The following is an 18876-nucleotide window of genomic DNA, read 5'->3' on the forward strand; positions in this document are numbered from 1 at the left end:
GATATGAATGTAAGAGCAAATTAAATATAGCATGTAGTTGTGTAGAAGCACTCTTTAGTAAAAAAAGGTTATGGTGAAGAAAAAATTATCTGCCATCTTTGTATTTTCTAAGAAACGGGAGCTTCAGTCACTGCAACAAGTCCTGTAAACTGTAAAAATGTGTTCTTTACACAATTTGATTACTGTCCAACTTTAAGTACCCTTTAAAGTGATATGAAGTTGGATTGTTAAGTTTTCCCAAATCCTGTTTCTCCACTCCAGCGACTAAAGTTGTCAGCTGAGCTCTAAACCAGGGCCGTGCATGATGATGACTTTATAGACTGCACGTACAACAGTTGGAAACAACGCTGCCGTGACCTCCTGAGTTTAGGTTGTTATTCATCCCAGGTTTTTGTGAGTTAACGGTGACCCTGACCTGTGACTGCGAGAGTATAATCAGTTCAAATAAAAATCACTTAATTTTGAGTAATAATCTATGTTTTTGTTCAATTTAAAGAGATTACCTCAAAGAATTAATGAGATAGTGTTAACAAGACCTGGTGGTGATTTTTCACTGTGCCAACTTGTTGCTCATCATGAACCTTTTTCAAAAAGAGTGTTTCTACACAAAAACATGTTACGTCAGTTATGTGCAGTGGAGCTGTTAATGAGTGGTGGTGTCCAGTTGATGGAAAACTACAGGCCATAGAAGAATATCCTGTCGTAGAGATGAAGAAGGAGTTGAAGCCTTTTCATGGCCTGCTCAGTTGCTATGGCCACAGTTGTGGTACCTGTGACTGCACTGCTAGATGCTTTGGGAGGCAGGTCTTGGATGTAGTCATTAATCTGCTTGTAGAGGGGCTTGGACCCTCCCCATTATCAAGCAGAGATCCCTGATGTGGTGACCAGATAATATGAGTCACAAACAACACGTGGCCAGAGACAGGGCGCAACAATAAATGCTGATGACGACAGTGCAGTGTGGAGTGAGTTTGACTGTCTACTCAGTAGAGATAAAATCATTATACTGGGAGATTTCAATATTCACGCAGACGTAGAAAGCGACAGCCTTAGTTCTGGGTTTCTTTTCTTAGTAGCCTCAATTGGCTTTTTCCCAGCATGTGAATGAACCCACTCACTGCTTCAATCATATCCTTTATCTTGTTCTAACATATGGCCTTGAAATTGGCAAGTTCACACTCTTTCCTCAAAACTCTCTTTGACTAACCACTAGCTCATTACGTTTGAGTTTACTTTGATTGACTGCACAGGATTGAGGAATAAATTCGGCTTTAGAAGATGTTTATCTGAAGATGCTGTGGCTAATTTAAAGATAACGTTCGGGTCATCATTTGCAGCAATGCCATATCTAAATTCAAATGAGGTTTTCTCCCATACACAGGTTGAAACCTTGTGATTCGAACTAAGGCCACACTGTGTTTAAATCTTGATGATGCTGCCCCTCTCAAAAAGAAAGTCATAAAACAGAGGAGGCTGGCTCCCTGGTACAATTCTCACATTCCTACCTTAAAGCAGACATCAAGGAAATTAGAAAGAATTTGGTGTTCCAGTAACTCAGAAGAGTCTCACAGAGCCTGAAAAGAAAGCTTAAAAACATATAAATAAGCTCTCCACAGTGCTAGAAGTTCATATTACTCAGCACTAATAGAAGAAAACAAAACAAAACAAAACAAAAACAAAACAAAACAAAACAGGTTTCTCTTCAGCACTGTAGCCAGGCTGACACAGAGTCATAGCTCAGTTGAACCAGTGATCCCCTGAGCTTTGAGCAGCGATGACTTTATGGACTTTACAGATAAAACTGTAACAATCAGAGAAAGAATTCATCAGCTCTTACCTCCATTAGACAATAATCTTCTACTGAATACAGCAACTCCTGAATCACCTGCAATGCCTGTTGTACATCTGGAATCATTCTTTCAGTCATTCATCCTAGACCTGATTAATTTTACCTTATCTTTGGGTTATGTACCTCAGACTCTTAAGACCGCAGTCATGAAACTTCAAACGAAAAAGCCAAATATTGTTCCAGATGTTTTGGCCATCTACAGATCAATATTGAACCTTCTGTCCATCTATAAAATCATGGAGAAAGTGGTAGCAAACCACTTACATGACCATCTGCATAGGAACGGCTTGCTTGAAGAGTCAGTCAGGATTTAGAGCCCATAACAGCACAGAAACAGCGCTGGTTCAAGTCTCCAATGATATTCTAATGGCTTCAGATAATGCACCAGCCTTCATACTTCTCCTGTTATATGTTAGTGCTGCATTCAACACCAGAGATGAACGGTGAACTTAGGAGCCAGTTTCTTCGACTCCACCCCCAGTGGTAGGTTCGGGTGGACAGCCATACCTTTTGTCCCACCTGGTAAGGAGGGGGGGTCTGGGAGCGACAGCGATTGGTAGCTGTTGAATACCGTTCTGCTGCCTAAAGGAGTGAGGACCTGGCCTGGCCCCAGTTTTGGCAACAGCGGCGGATGAATGCCTCCAGGGATAGACAGAAAGTCTCTTTTTCCTGGGTCGGAAATAATGGAAACAATGAAACCCAGAAGACGGACTGGCGGATGCTCCAATGAGGCGACAGAACTCCCTCCAGAACAGTGAGGTGAACTGGGGCCCTCCGTCTGACACCCTGTCAGTAGGGAGGCCATGTAGTCAGCACACATGTTGACCAGTTTGGGGAGGGGAATGAAGTGAGAAATCTTGCTGAATCGTTCTACCACAGTCAGGATGGTGGTGTGATCTCCAGACCGTTGTAGCCCGGTGACAAAGTCGATGCAGGGCCTCAAGGAGCCGTCCCTCTTGCTGACGAAGAACAACCCTGCACCAGTAAGTGATGAGGACGGATGGATGATCCCAGCAGGCAGGGCTTCGCCAATGTATGTCTCCATGGCCTCTCTTTCAGCGGCAGACAGGGAGGAGAGCCGGCCCTTGGCAGTGTGGTACCGGGAAGAAGTTCGATGGTGCTGTCATACGGCTGATGCGGGGGCAAGGAGGTGGCCCTCGCCTTGCTGAACACCTCTTGAAAACTCATGGTCGTCTGCAGGTACCTTGAAAAGGTCAGAGGTCAAACAGGTGCTGATGTGGGTGTAGGGGCAGTAGGTTGGACCCCGTAGACCAGTCTAGATTTTAGGACGTGGAAACAGACTGTCTCTTGGTGGTTGCCGGACAGGAGCATGGGAATAGCTTTTGTCTGATGAGTGACAGTCCCCAGGAGGTGTACTGCCTGGCACTGGACGAGACAGGAGAACCTGATTGATGCTGCTGATGGGCGAGTTCCTCATCAATCAGGTGATGCCCGGCGGTAGCACAGGAGCCGGAGTCAGAGTCGTGTCAGAGGGGTCAGGGCTGCATCGGCTGCAGATTGTTGAGTCATGACGGTAGCCATCTGTTGAACCTGGACGGCTAGCAAGGTTAGCGCCTGCTCCAGCCCTGAAGCTGTGCCTTGTGCCGCTGGAGCATGTCCTCAACTCGAGCTAGGCAAGAGGTTGGAGAGGAGGTGTCTGCTGGGTCCATGTCTGGCCAGAATTTTTATGACACTGGGTGGTTAGGACCCAAAAGCAGAACACAGTCGGCAATGACTTTAATTGCCAGGGACAGGTAAAGAGCAGGATCTGTAGAGTCAATACCTGGTTCTGAAGTGCCGACAAGGAGAGAGCAGAGGAGCGGTCAGAGACAGGAGGAGTGGTCGAAGCCGGGAGAGCAGTGCGAGAAGGTGGAGGTACTGACAGGGAGCAGGCAGAGGATGAGCCGAGGACAGGCGGACAGGTCAGAACCAGGAGGGCAGACAGAAGCCCAGGACACTGAGGCAGAACTCTTGGTCGGAGACGAAAGGCAGGCAGGTACAACGGGGAGCAGACGTGGAGAGCAGGTCCGGGAACAGGTAGGCAGGGTTGGGAGATCTGACATGTAATCGCTGGAGAGTCTCGCATGGCACAAAGAACAATCTGGCAAGGAGGGAGTGTGGAGTGAGTGTGGAGCTAGTGAATATATACTTGGGTTGATTGTGGGTGATGTGCTGCAGGTGTGCTGATGGCTGAGTGAGAGCAGGTGTGGTGTGAGTAGTGGAAAGGTACTGAGTCCAGGGTGAGAGACAGCATCAGACTGTGACAGACGTACTTGGTTAAAACTGGCACATGTGTCTCAGACCAAATGGCTATGACCTGTTGGGTTCCCCAGGGGTCAATTCTGGGACCCCTATTGTTTAATCTGTACATGCTTCCATTAGGCCAGCTAATATGCAGTTATAATGTGTCCTACCACAACTATGCAGATGACACTCAGATCTACGTTAGGTTAAAAATCTAGGGATAATTTTAGACTCAGACCTGAACTTTAACAGCCACATTAAATCAATGACATCAGCAGCTTTTTATCATCTGAAAAACACTGGCAGAATCAAAGGAATAGTGTCTAAACCAGATTTGGAGAGAATAATCCATCCAGCAGGTTAGACTACTGTAACGGTCTGCTCACTGGACTCTCTAAACAAGCTGTAAGACAGCTGCAGTACATCCAGAATGCTGCTGCTCGAGTCCTGACTAGAATCAGGAAATACAACCACATTAGTCCAGTGCTCAGGTCTCTGCGCTGGCCTCCTGACGCTCAGAGAATAGACTTTAAAACAGCTCTGCTTGTGTACAAGTGTAACCCTAACCCTAACCCTAACCCTGGTGGTGCCCAGGGTCAGGACTAAACATGGTGAGGCTGCGTTCCAGTTTTATGCTGCTAAAATCTGGAACAGTCTTTCAGAAGATGATTTCAGATTAGCTTTTAATGCATTGAATGATTTTTTTCTTGAATGATTTATGTAATGATTCTATCTGCCTTCTTGTAATTTTTTCTCCATCTGTCAAGCACTTTGAATTACCCTGGGTACGGACGCTAATTGTTGATCCAGTCTCCATGTGTCTGTGTGTGGCAACATTGGATTTCTGTACTTATTAACTCAATTCAAAAACCAACCAAATATCAGAATCAGATTCAGAAAACTTTGTCAATGTGTCAACGTGACATTGCACAACGAAATTAAGGTGTCAACTTTCAGTGCAGAGGAAGTAATATCAATAGATAAAGATCTAAAAGGGATAAACGTGAAAAGTAAAAAAAAGGAATTTAAAAACATAAATATAAATACAAACACAAGTTATAAGCAATGGGGAGAAGAGCCTGCTAGCTCTTATTGCATGTCACGGTAAAAATAATTGTATTGCACAAAAAAGTAATGGGTATTGCACATCTTATTTATCTAATGAATATGCAGTTCAGCTGTCATAAATATGAAACAAAAAGTTTATCTTGGCTTCCATTTACAGTTTTGAATTTCGGTTGGTTAAGATCACAACATTTTAACGTGAACATTTGGCAAAATATCTTTTAGTAATCTTCCAGCCCGTTACTGTCCAGCTTGCCCGTCATTGGCCTGCTGGCTAGTAAGCTCCAAGTCTGCTCGTCACCACGTAGTCTCCCATTTCCTGAGCCACCAGCCTGTTTCAGACTGCTAACTCTGTCTATCTTCCAATCTCTAAACTCTCTTACTGCCCCAGATGATGAGGCTTGTTTCAGTTCCAACTGCTGCTTGTACACTAACTCACTCACTCATCTTCTACCGCTCACATTGGGTGAGGGCAGAGTACACTGTGGACAGGTCGCCAGTCCATCGCAAGGCCAACATACAGAGACACAACAACAACCGCTCACACTCAGACCTACGGGCAATTTACAGTCAGCATTTAACCCAAACATGATGTCTTTGGACGGTGGGAGGAAACCCACCCAAGCACAGGGAGAGCATGCAAACTCAGCACAGAAAGGCCCCAGGCCGGGAACCAAACCTTCTTATTGTGGGGCAACAACGCTAAACACTATGCTGCCGTGCTGCCCCCTGCTTGTACCGACATCACTTATTTCCAGTGTTCACTTCATGAACAAATTCATATTTTTGGATAAATACATGGTCTACGTCATCAAGCAACCAGTGAACTGCTCTGATCTGTGTTATTACAGAAAAATTAAAAGAACTGAAAGTGTGTGGATTTATTTTTACAAGTGTTGCAAAAAGCCAATTAAAGCAGATTTACTATTGTAATGAGTGGCCAAGTCCTCCGTTTTCAGTGAGATAATGTTCACATATGCAGCTTACAAACCATCCTGTTTGCAAAAAATAGATTTCATTTGATATCGTTATTTATTCTTAACAACATGCAAATAAATTACTTATTATGTAATTATATTAATGTTGACAGTTTGGGACATAAAATGCATTGAACTATTAACTCTTTTACATTTTATGAATAAAAAGCACCAACACCAAAAAACCCAATTTGTTCCATTTTCATTTGATTCCAGCTTCAGGACATTTTGCTGCATTACTCACAGAGTTCACAAACAAGAATCAATATTTTAAGTGTTTCTGAGTGACATGAGTTAAAATGATCTAGTTCTGACAAGAAGAAAAGCAACTCAGCCTCAACAACCTGAACACAGGGACACTTACTGAAGCCACAGAGTGGCCCATCATCACTGATATGTAGTTTTGTTTAAAAAAAAAACAAAAAAAACAAAACACCCTTTTCTGTAAGCAGCAGCCCATTAAGTCCAGTTCCAAATCCAAAGTTGATGAACACTTAAACACAGACTATGACTATAATTTAGTTAAATAGCAGACACAGCTACCAACTGTGATTTATCCAATGTTATTTCCTTTATACAACCCAAAGGAGACATATTTTTTCAGTGCATGAAAGAAAACTTCATCTCTGAGGCCATAAATGAGAGGACTCAAGAATTTTGGTACAAGATAAAATAATATATAGTTGAAATATCTCACATGATAAAACACAACAACATCAATCTGAAGCAATGCAGCTTCTATGAACGAACACCACAGCTGGATAAGACAGAGCAGCAGCTGGAAACCATGAAGAGCCACTGTCCTGAGCCCTTTCCTTGATGACTGCTTATCCTCTCCTGATGCAGCTTTGGCCACTTTCATTATTTTAACATAGGAAATCACAACAGTTATTAGCATGATCAAGAAGTAAAACTGACTTATAGCTGACCTGAGATGCTGTTGCCATAAGTAAATGAAAAGAAACTCCACTGCACATAACTGAAATTGGGTGTAAAATTTTAGGGATGCAGATCCAAAGATGGTGGAGAGAATAACAATGCAGGGCACAGAGCTGAGAGCATGAATGAAGAGGACAATATTTACATTATTACGTGTGGAGCAGAGCTCTCCGTGATGCAGCGGCATACAAACAGCCACATAACGCTCCAGAGTCATTGCTGTCAGAGTCACTGGTGTAACAGTAGTATACACAAGTGTGACAACACAGATAATGACACACAACCAAACCTGAATCACAACATTATAATTGGCCAGCAGAAGGAGGATATCAGATAAGAATAATAACAAACTATCCGACAGTAAAGAAACAGCAAATAAGATGTAACGTGTGGTTGCATAGAAACACTGTTTTTGAAAAAAGGTTGTGATGAGCAACAAGTTGATGCAGAGAAAAATCATTACCAAGACCTGAACAGTGAAAATCTGCTCGTTGCTCTGCTGAACAAGCTCAAAATCCACCAGTGAAGTGTTACCAGCCATAAATGTGTTTTCTAAGCAAAGAAAGATGAGTTTTAGACACAACAAAAAGTCCAATAAAGAGTCAATATCAAAAAGAGATTGCAATAAGACAATGGTGGATTAAATAGTGTTTTCATGAATCCCAATGTGACAGAAAGCAGTAATGACTGCTGAGCTCTGTGCAGCTCAGTGAGACAGCACCGTGCATGATGAGGACTTTAAAGATTAGACTATCCAAAAATAACACCAAATGAAATCTCCCTCACCAATGTCGTCATTGACTCTTACAGCCGTCCGTCTCTGATTGGCTGTCTGTGGTTGGACAGAAACACTGAGCACTTCAGATACCAAAGAAAATACCAAAGAAAACGGTCACTTAAATTTGACAGTTATTCTGAAGTTACCAAAGAATGTTGCCAAAGTTTTCATCTGAGGTTATTGGCCTCAGCATGCCTTAGGTTTAGTTTAACACCTGCTGACAAGCTTCCTTTAATGATCTGTGTCTCTTGAGTGGGATTGAATTTGTGTATTCACTAATTTAGACTTGGTTAGTGCTGTCGCCCCACAATAAGAAGGTTGTGGGTTCAGTTCCCGGCCTGGGGCCTTTCTGTGTGGAGTTTGCATGTTCTCCCCGTGTCTGCGTGGGTTTCCTCCCACTGTCCAAAGATATCATGTTTCGGTTAACTGGTGACTCTGAATTTGCCGTAGGTGTGAGTTTGAGCATGGGTGGTTGTTCATCTCTTTTTGTCTTTGTGTGTTGGGCCTGTGATGGACTGGCGACCTGTCCAGGGTGACCCCGCCCCTGGCACGATGTGAGCTGGGATTGGCTCCAGCAGCCCGGAAACAGAAAAGCGATAGAAGATGGATGGATGGGTGGATGGACTAATTTAGACTTGGTTTGAAATACACTTTTTTTCACATTTTCTTGTCTTTTTAAAAGGAGAGAGTTGTAAAGAATGTATGTTGTAAAGATATCAGAAGTTGATCCAGTCTCCATGTGTATGTGTCTCTGTGAGGCAACATTATATTTATGTTACTCATGAACTCAATTCAAAATCAGCCAAATATAGTTCAGCTGTCATAAATATGAAACATAAAATTTATCTTGGCTTCCATTTACAGTTTTGAATTTCAGTTGGGTAAGATCACAACATTTTAACATGAACATTTGGCAAAATATCTTTTAGTAATCTTCCAGCCCGTTACTGTCCAGCTTGCCCGTCATTGGTGTTGTATATGCTGTATATGTGTGTGTGCCTTTAATAGAGAGTTGACGACAATGCCATAAAGCAGGTGTTCCAGGTGAGTCACACGTGGTGACCACACGGGCATTATTACCCAGCTCCAAGTTACACAGTAAAGTTCTAGTATTGGATAATAACCTTTGTGTGGACATTGAATCACTTTACATGGTGTCAGATTCACTTGACAGACGCAGCGCTTCAGAAAGATGGCAAAGTTTAATCCTCCGGATAGTTTTGCGTTTGATCGTCCAAATAAATTGGGAGACTGGAAGCAGCGTTTCCAACGCTTTTGTTTGGTGACAGAACTAAGCAGAGAGGATGGAGAAGTTCAGGTCAGTTCCCTGATATATGCTACGGGCCCGAAGGCTGAAAACATTTTCAAGTCATTCGTGTTAGCTGGGGATGATCAAAAGATGTTTGGTAGGAAAAGACGAGTACTTTTTCCCCAAACGGAATGTAATCCACGAGCGCGCCTGTTTCCACCAGAGAGTACAGCGGCCCGGGGAGAAAGTTGAAATGTTTATCAGAGCTCTTTATGATTTATCAGAACACAGATGACTTTAATATGTCACCATTTTATTTAGAGAAAACACAAGAAACTTGTGTGACAAAAAAATGGACCAGACAAACTTTCACCCTGCTCTATGTTCCCTACAGATAATATCCAACTAGGCCAGTGAGTGGTGATAACTATCATGTCTTTGGGGTCATCAGGTGGGAACCTCCTTTCATCGTTGTTTCGTCTAGTTAGGCCCACAACACCTCCAGGAGGCTGGACCGTGAACACTGGCGTCCCAGAGTCACCCCCAAATGCCAGCCATCACCACTCCTCACACAAAGACAACTATCTCCAACAGCACGACTATCAACTACTCTAACCTCTCACCAACTGCACCAGTGAAAGCGGGGTGGGGGTACAGACCCTGGTTCGGGTAGGGGGGAGAAATAGAAGAGGTGGAGAGAAAAGTACGGATGGGATACAGACCCTGGTTCGGGTAGAGGGTGCAGGAGGTGGAGGCAATACAAGCTACACTAGCAGATTCAGCAACTAAACTCACCTGAACAGTCCTATACTCAAACAAAACTAACACACCAACCCAGGCCAACTCACCTGGACTAACTGCACGGTGTCAAAGAGGCTCAAACAGGCCACACCCTCCACTTAAATACACTTCCTCTTCCTGGATTTCTTCCTCTGCTTCTCCCTAGAGTCTGTCTATCTGAAGAGCTCGGTCTGCTGGGCCCCCAGCTACTATTACTTCTTCTAACCCAAATCCACTGACTGGATCTTACTGCCTCATCTGTCATTTCCTTCACTATTTTCCTCACCCTCAGTCCGCTTCCTCCTAACTCCTTCAACAAAGCAACAGCAGATCTTGCCCCAAACCCTCTACATCCTACTTCCACTGGACAAATCCTGACCTTCCATCCTCGCTGCTCAGCATCCTTACCTACAGTCAGCTCTATGAAATATACTTTCTTTCTACTCCTAGACCACAAAATTAAATCAGGCCTTAGCTTTGTGTAGGCTATTTCCTGGGGAACAACAAGCTTTCCTCCTAAATCTACCTGCATCTCCCAGTCACTAGCATCCCCCAAGCTGCCTTGCTTCCTTATTATCTTATTAACTTTCTCTCCTTCCTGAACAAAATGTATTGCAACTCTCTTTGTCTTAGACCCTCCTAAAATTGCCTTCCTCCGTATATCTTCAATGCCTGCAGCTAAGCTTTTTAAAACCAGGTTATGTCGCCACGTATATCGGCCTTGTGAGAGACTAATCTTACAACCGGACAAGATGTGTTTTAGAGCTGCAGCACCTGAACACAACGAACATAACGGGTCTCCATTTACCCAGAGTTTTAGGTTCTGGGGAGTTGGCAATACGTCATATGTTGCCCCTATCAAAAATCTAACAGTACTTTCCTCCATACTCCACAGCTCTTTCCAACTAAGCTTTTTCTTCTCTACACCTTCCCAGTTCAACCACTGTCCCTGCTTATCCTGAGCCACTGCCCTCGCACTCCTTAATATTTCCTCCTGTCTACGAACCTGCTCTACAATTAGCTTCCTCTTCTCTTTGGGATCTGCTCTACTCCACACCGGTTTGCCTGGGCCAAGCCCCAAGCCTCCCAGGCCTATCTGTACATTACCCACAATCTCTGTATGCCTAAGAGATGCTTTTGCTTCCTGCACTGCCATTCTATCAACATTTTATCAAGTGCCAACTGAAAACTATTCCAAAGCATTTATTATTTATGCATTTAGATTTTATGGACTTTGAGGATTCTATCCCTTTCTTTCCATATTTTCAGGGCTTTGGTGGCAGTTTAGTAGTTTATATACAGCAATCTCAGTTAAAGCAACATATTAGTAATTTTAAAGGAAATTGTCATTTGAATTTCTAAACAAAAACAAGGACACTGCAGTACTCCATTTGTGTGCAGGGCACAGCTGATGGGGGGCGACATGGTGTTAATTTTCACTGTCCCAGTCTTTAAAGTCAGCATGCGTAGCCCTCCATCTTCAGGCTGCACAGAGCTCAGTGAGCAGCATTCCTCCCAGTTGCAGTAGACAGGATTTTGGAAATTGCTGTGTTCAGTGTACCACAATATCACTTCAGAGAGGAGTGGATAAAAGCTTTGGGTGAATAATCCAGTTTTTGTTTTTGTTAATGACAATTTAAGGGACTTTTTGGGGTGACACAAACTTCTGCGTGCTTGCTTAGAAAACACACTTATGGCAGACAACAATTCTCTTGTTCTTCTTGAATCGCTGCAGCGGCACATAAATTACAAGGTCATTATTGTGCAGCTCCTTGTGATGATTTTTCTCAGCATCAACTTTTTGCTCATTGTAACCTTTTTTCAAAAAGAGTGTTTCTACACAACCGCACGTTATATGCTATTTGCTGTTACATTACTGTCAGATAGTTTGTTGTTATTCATGTCTGATATCGTTCTCATCCTCAACCATTTTCGTATTGCCTTTCAAATGTGGCTGTGCATCATTATCTCTATGGTGGTGTTTCTGTATACTACAGTCACACCAGTGACTCTGACAGCAGTGACTCTGGAGCGTTATGTGGCTGTTTGTATGCCGCTGCATCATGGAGAGCTCTGCTCCACACGTAATACTATTAACTGTATCCTCATCATTCATGCTCTCAGCTCTGTGCCCTCTATTTTTATTTTCTCCACTTTCTTTGGATCTGCATCCCTAAAACTTTACACCCAATATCACATCTGTTCAGTGGAAATATTTATGATTCACTTATGGCAGCAACATCTGAGGTCAGCTATATACCAATTACAGTTTTTGATCATGTGCATCATACTTGTTTTTTCTTATGTTAAAATAATGAAAGTGTCCAAAGCTGCATCAGGAGAGGATAAGCAGTCATCAAGGAAAGGGCTCAGGACAGTGGCTCTTCATGGTTTCCAGCTGCTGCTCTGTCTTATCCAGCTGTGGTTTCCCTTCATAGAAGCTGCTTTGTTCCAGATTAGTTTTAATTTATTTGACAATGTCAGGTATTTTAACTACATATTATGTTATCTTGCACCCAGATGTATGAGTCCTCTCATTTATGGCCTGAGAGATGAGTTTTTTTTTAATTCTCTGAAATACTTTGCCTCATTTGGCTTGTGTAAAAGAGACATTATTTAATATGTTAGAATTTCTCTTCCTTTCAGCATTTATAACAGACGTGGATGATGCTCATGAACAACGTGCCAGTGAACTTCTATCTCTTTTTCCTGAAAACCACAGTCTTGTTTTTACTTTAAGAGATCAGGTCCTATTTCATGTGTTAACATTTAGTGGGCTATTTCACAGCCATCAGTAAAATCTATGTACATAGAGCAGCATAGTGATAGATTGGGGTATGAAATGCAGCACGTGATCAAATTCTCCAGTTAATATCTTTATATTGATGTCATTGAAGTCACAGAGTTATTGGTTTTGGGATTTGAGTCAGTTATTGGCTTCCTGTGTGTAGATATAAACACGTCTTGCATGGATTGAAATGGGCTTTATGGGTGTGTTCACATTATTGTAATAGTAATTGGCATTGATATTGAATCAGATGATTAGCAACTATTCATTACTTTTTATGAATAGTGCAGAACAGTTGTTTTTTTTTGTTGTGTACGTTGTTGTTTTGTTGTAAGTTTAAGGCAGAACGTGTCTTTGCTTCATGGTCTTACGTTTTGTTTTGATAAATCAGATACTGATGGTCCTATTTAATCTGTAAAAAGCTGATGTGTCATCAGTTACAGAATTCAGCCTGCCTTTGTCCTCAATCTGAACCACTGACACAAAGGCTGAGAGGAAATTTAAATCTGTAGTTTCATCTGTATTAAATCTTCTAAAGTCTTCATGATTTAATCGTTTAAGCTCATGTTTTGCTTCCCTCATTAATAGTTTGTATACCGTCATAGTTTTTGAATTGTAGTTTGGAGCTGCATATTAAAGACTTTGGCCTTTTAATGTACTTTCTTTGGAACACCTGGAACCTTTAAAAATAAAATGATCTCACCCATCTTTTTTTTGATGTTTTAATAAAATACAAATGAAGCAGAGAATCAGAGCAGGTTACTGATGTCTACAAGAAGTGTTTGGCTAAGCTCTTCCTGTTTGCAGAGCTGTGAATGACCATTCTTCGACAAGATGGTGGTCCCGTCTCAATTAGACAAAAGGTCCAATCTCTGAATGTATATTTATTTATTTATTTAGTGTGAAACAACAATAAACACAAAAAGAACAAATAAAAACAATGACACAATCACAATTAAAAAAGCGTATAAAGGTATCCAATGTTATAACAAAACATAAATAAAAATATGGAAAACAAAAAGGAAAAAAGCAGCATCCAGGTAACAGTTTCAGCTCGCCTTTAGAGAAGACTGGTACTGAGAAAGGCCAAGTGCCGATTCTGTTCCTTCTCTTTAATTATTTGCCGTGTTTTTGAGAAGATTCCCTCAGAGGGCATGGATGGTATGGAATTACCATATTTTTCGCACTATAAGATGCACTTAAATCCTTAAATTTAAGGCAGTGCGCCTTATGTATGAAATCTTGCTGTGCTTACTGACCTCGAACCAACTTTATGTGGCACACTGCGCTCAAAAATCTGTCAAAATGTTTTATTGCGACTTTGGTAAGCGACGAAGCCGTTCCACTTGATGGATTGTGGGAGCATTCTCAGATGGCACAGGGGCGTTGTGTTAACGGTGGTCCTTGGTTGGATATGGGTTGACAACGTTAGATAACTAATTATGTAGTGCAAGTTCGACTTACCTGACTGTTGTTTCACTTAATATGTTTTATCATGCACCTTATAAGCCGGTATGTATGAAAATAGACCCATTCATTGATACTGCCACTGGCTGTTCCACCTGCGTGGTGTCAACATGGAAGACTACAAGTACTTTTTGGTCACTGCTTCGCTGGACCAGCAGTCCACACGCCGGGTCATGCAGCAGAAGATATGTCACCTTCAAACAGCTTCTTTTCAGGAGGGACAGCCTATCTGCCTCGGAGAGGGTAGATAGGATCCTTTCCCTACCCAGATTGGGCAACGGCACGACTGTGGATCTCATTCACAAAATGCTGTCACTACTATGATGGGACAAAGGTGGTTCCCTTTTTCTGTGTCATCTCCTGTCTCTGGTGTGCACGGCTCTGGCTAACTCCCATGATCACTATCCCATCCCCCACATACGGGACTTCTCCACGCACCTGGCGGGTACCACTATTTTCTCGAAGATGGACCTGGTGCGCAGGTGAACAGGTTCCCGTGCATGCCGAGGACGTGCCCAAGACCGTGGTGATTGCATTTGGGCTTTTTGAGTTCATGCGTATACCTCTTAGTGTCAGGTTTTGAGTTAATTCTGGTGTTTAGTGTTCTGTCCATGTAATTTCCTGTTTTATTTTGTAGTCCTGGTTCCTTCGTGTTCCCCGTTATGTTACTTCCTGGTTGTGTCCCATGTTGATTGCCTTCCCTGCCCTAATGTGGATCACCTGTGTCTTGTTTAGCACTGTGTATTTAAGTCTAGTTTTCAGCCTAGTCCTTGTCGGATCATTGTCATTTTGTCGTTTGCCCTGTCATTTCATCCTTGCCTTGTCCATGCCCTGCCTTGTTGTTTTGCCCATGCCCTGTAGTTTTGTTCCTGCCTTGTCCGTCCGTTATTAAAGTGTTTTCATCATCACCTACCTGGTTTTCCGGCTCCTGCATTTGGGTCCTCCCTGCAACGCGCTCGCACCACGTTTCCCGTTGTGAGACTTAGCTTGAAGGGGGCAGCAAAAACCTTCCAGAGGCTGATGGACTATGTGGAGCGTGAACTGGCCTTTGTTTTTATTTATCTGGACGACATATTGGTAGCCAGTCCGTCAGCCAAAGAGCACCTGGCGCACGTGAAACAGGTTTTTCATTGTGATGGACAAATCTGGCCTGATAGTCAACCTGGCCAAGTGTATCTCACAGCCGTGAAGACATTGGAGGAGTTCTTGGGCTTGGTGAATTTCTATAATCGTTTCCTCCCTCATGCTTCCCACCTCCTTCAGCCACTGTATGGAGCCCTGTGGCTTAAGAAGGCAAATGACCCTGTCGACTGGACTTCTGAACGTGTCCAGGCCTTTGAAGGAGCCAAGAGCGCACTCGCTAACGCTGCCCTTCTTGCCTATCCCAAACCCGCTGCACCCATAGCTTTAATTACTGATGCGTCAGACATAGCTGTGGGGGCAGTGGTTGAGCAGCATGTTGCAAATGTCCTCGCCCTTAGAACAATGGGCACCAGTCTCAAACTAGAGGATACAGTGATGCAGGAAGGCAGCCCCACCCTTGTCTGCGATGTCTCCACTGGCCATCCTCGCCCCATTCCAGTGGCCTTCCGTTGAGTTTTCGAGTCGATGCACTCTCTCTCACACCCTGGAGTTCAGGCATCAGTGAAGTTGGTCAGTTCCAAGTTCATCTGGCCTGGCCTCCGTAAAGATGGAGGCATGGACGGCTGTATGTGTGGTGTTCCAGCATGCTAAGGTCCACCAACACACTGAGTTGCCCCTCGAACTGTTTCCCATCCCGGTTAGACACTTTGACCACGTACATGTGGATCACCTTCGCAAGTCTCGACGCACATTCTCACAATGGTGGATCAGACCACCAGGTGGCCGGAGGTTGTCCCTCTGTCCTCCACGACATCCTTGGACATCGCATGTGCGTGTCTGTCCTCCTGAGTAGCCTGTTTTGGTACTCTGTCAGATGTCACCTTGGACAGGAGCCCCCAGTTCATGTCAGAGCTCTGGTCAGCACTTGTGCAATCATTGGGTGTGCAGGTGCACCGCACTACTCTCAGATGGTAACTGGGTGGACCGTTTACCTTGGGTTATGCTCAGGTTGCATTCGGCAGCCAAGGAGGACCTTGATGCTTCGCCTGCTGAGCTGGTTCTTGGCCAGCCACTCCTCATCCCTGGGGAATTTTCACCTGGGGGCTCTGTTCCTCGGCCTCGTCCAGCCATTTATCCTATTTTAGTCAGACAGCAGTCGTGTACTTGGCCCCATTCACCACTGTTTTCTGCGTTTGTTTGTGCCTGCAGAGCTCATGTCGGCTTGGTTTGTTTTTGGAAGACATGATTCTAACCCCCATAAGATGGCCCTTTTTGGGTTCTTGAGACGGGTTCTAAGAGTTTTGTGCTGAACATGGGTGGGTATAGGTGTGAGTTTGTTACACTTGATAGCCTTAAACCAGCGCACTTAGTGGCAGACAAAGTTGTGTTTCCAGCCCAGGTTCCCCGTCGGGGTCGCCCTCCTTCCAGGCCCCCAGCAGTACCTTCACAGGTTCAGCATTCTGCTTCTCAGCCAGCATTGAACTGTTTTTCTCCTGCAGTTTTGGCTGGGACAAGGTGCAGCCCTAATGGCAAGTTGCTCAAGCCCCGAGTGAGAGACTGATTTCTTTTTCCAAGAGTCCCCTCTGGGTATTCAGGGTAGAGGACTGTGTCATGGACACCAGGGGCTCAAGAGTAAAGTTGTTCCTGTTTCAGTTGGTTTTTGGTTGAGAATTCAAAAAGTTAAAACTCGCCTTCGTCTCCTGGTTTTTCCTCCTCCTGCCACAATATTTTCAATACAGAACGAGTAGTTCCAATTCCATTCTACTGTTAACATTGGTTGATGTAGATGTAGACATCATAGAATAGCACTGGCAAAAATAAAATTCAAAAAAGAACAACATCATGTCAATATATTTATTTTTAGACATGGACCAAAAAGACATTTGCTGAATGGACATCATTTTGTTGGAGGTAGGCAAAAATGATAACAGTGCCACATTTCAGTCTGAGCATGGTGTTTTGAACTCTTGAGGTAGGTCACAAAGGTGCAACATTTCAATGTAAACATGTGACAAATGGAAAACTGTTAGCAGCATTTGTTAACGTTACCGTTGTCTGTTTTCCATCATGGTAATGCCAGCTACGGAGCATGAGCAAGAGTGATTTTTGCAGGCAGCCACGGCTCTCGTGTTGTTTTAGAGACACAAATTGTAAAGCCCGATTGCAACGACTCTACAATCGATTCATCTATGGATTCATGGCTGATTCGTATCGATTCAGGAGGCTGCTACCGACGCAACCGTATCTCTCAGTGTAATTTAAATTGTACCAATTGTTTTCCCCTCCGGTGGACGTGGATTTCGGAGAATGACGCGTTGCGCTCTGTCCTATCACAGGACGCCCTGAGGAGGATTTTCCTTCAGCCCGAGCAGGATATTGACTCGTATTACTCATATGGTACTCGTACTCGTCAAAATTGCCATATCTGTACTGGATACTTGTTTCAACCAAGTTTCTGGCTCAACCTATGATAATAATATTTCAAACAGAAAGTTTTTTTGAACATTTAAGAGCTGTATTCTAATACTCCTTAGTAATAGCCAGGTAACATATCAGCCCTTTATTTATTTATATGATTCTCCTGAGGTTCATTTGATTTCTTTATATTGAAAATGATATTTATGTAAAAAGAAAGACCTTTAAAACCAATATTTTCATGGACAAGGAAGCCTAACAAGGTAACCAAGAGGTAAGAAACGAATTGGATGATCAATAATTGTTTTTAGGGTTTTTATGACTGATTATAGAAACAGAAAGCTAACAAAGTTAGCACGTTCATCCCGAGAGTCCCTGATCTCTTGTCTCTCTCACTCTCTCCATCACTGGCTGGCCACACTGATCCTCATGTTTTTGTTGTTTGTTTGTTTGGATAGTTTTTTCTCTTAGTTCATATGTTAATAGGTATGTTTTCTTTTGTGTAAATAACATGATGGAATCTTGTGAGCTGATGGAAGAATGTGTATGAAGAGGCACAGATGATTTTAATGAAAGCATTTATTGAAGATTGATTAGTCAAGAAAATATGTGAGCAGTAAGGGAAACCAGGGACAAAAATTCCCTGAATCAGAAACAAACTAGAACACAAATTTTGCGCTAAAACATTTTCACCAGTTTTCACCAAAAGTGTTTTTCCAGATTTATTTTTTGGATGCTGTCCTGAGATCAAATGTCGACAGTAGGAACCCAAACAAGTATTACAGAGTCTCTGTTTTGTTGGCTAACAACATAAGACATCCCTGAACCAACTAGTCAGTGACTGTCAATGGAATTCTCTCTCTTATTATTTCATTCTTTATTTTGACAACATATATCATGAACATCATCACAACAAGTCATTCATTTTTTTCCTCGCACCATTTGATCACCAAATATCACACCATAGCTGTAAGAAGTCATTGTTTACTCCAACAACTGCTTGCCAATATCTTCAGAGGAATTTTTTTCACCTGACTGTGATGCACAAGAAGTCTGTCACATCAAAGAAGAGAGGCCCAAAGTAAGATAAATGTTAAAATGCAGGTACTCATACATTTTGACTGATACTGTGGTTTTGTTAAAGAAAACCTAGAGGCCCACTGGCTCATTGTTTTTGAGGACCAGCTCATTAAGATCAGATCGACACGCTCTGACTCGGACACACACACTGACTTTGATTTA

At 43.0% G+C, this 18876-nt stretch overlaps 2 protein-coding genes across 2 annotated transcripts; one reads left to right on the plus strand and one right to left on the minus strand.

Moving 5' to 3' along the window:
* Positions 1–6688: 6688 nt before the first annotated feature.
* LOC115053106 (odorant receptor 131-2-like) lies at positions 6689–7615 on the minus strand. Its single transcript, XM_029517671.1, has one exon. The coding sequence runs from the start codon at positions 7613–7615 to the stop codon at positions 6689–6691; it is 927 nt and encodes a 308-aa protein (XP_029373531.1).
* A 3959-nt stretch (positions 7616–11574) lies between these two features.
* LOC115053107 (odorant receptor 131-2-like) lies at positions 11575–12501 on the plus strand. Its single transcript, XM_029517672.1, has one exon. It carries the CDS (start codon positions 11575–11577, stop codon positions 12499–12501), a length of 927 nt encoding a protein of 308 aa, XP_029373532.1.
* Positions 12502–18876: the final 6375 nt, after the last annotated feature.

The sequence above is a fragment of the Echeneis naucrates genome, chromosome 13 (genome assembly GCF_900963305.1).
Source record: "Echeneis naucrates chromosome 13, fEcheNa1.1, whole genome shotgun sequence".
NCBI lineage: Eukaryota > Metazoa > Chordata > Actinopteri > Carangiformes > Echeneidae > Echeneis > Echeneis naucrates.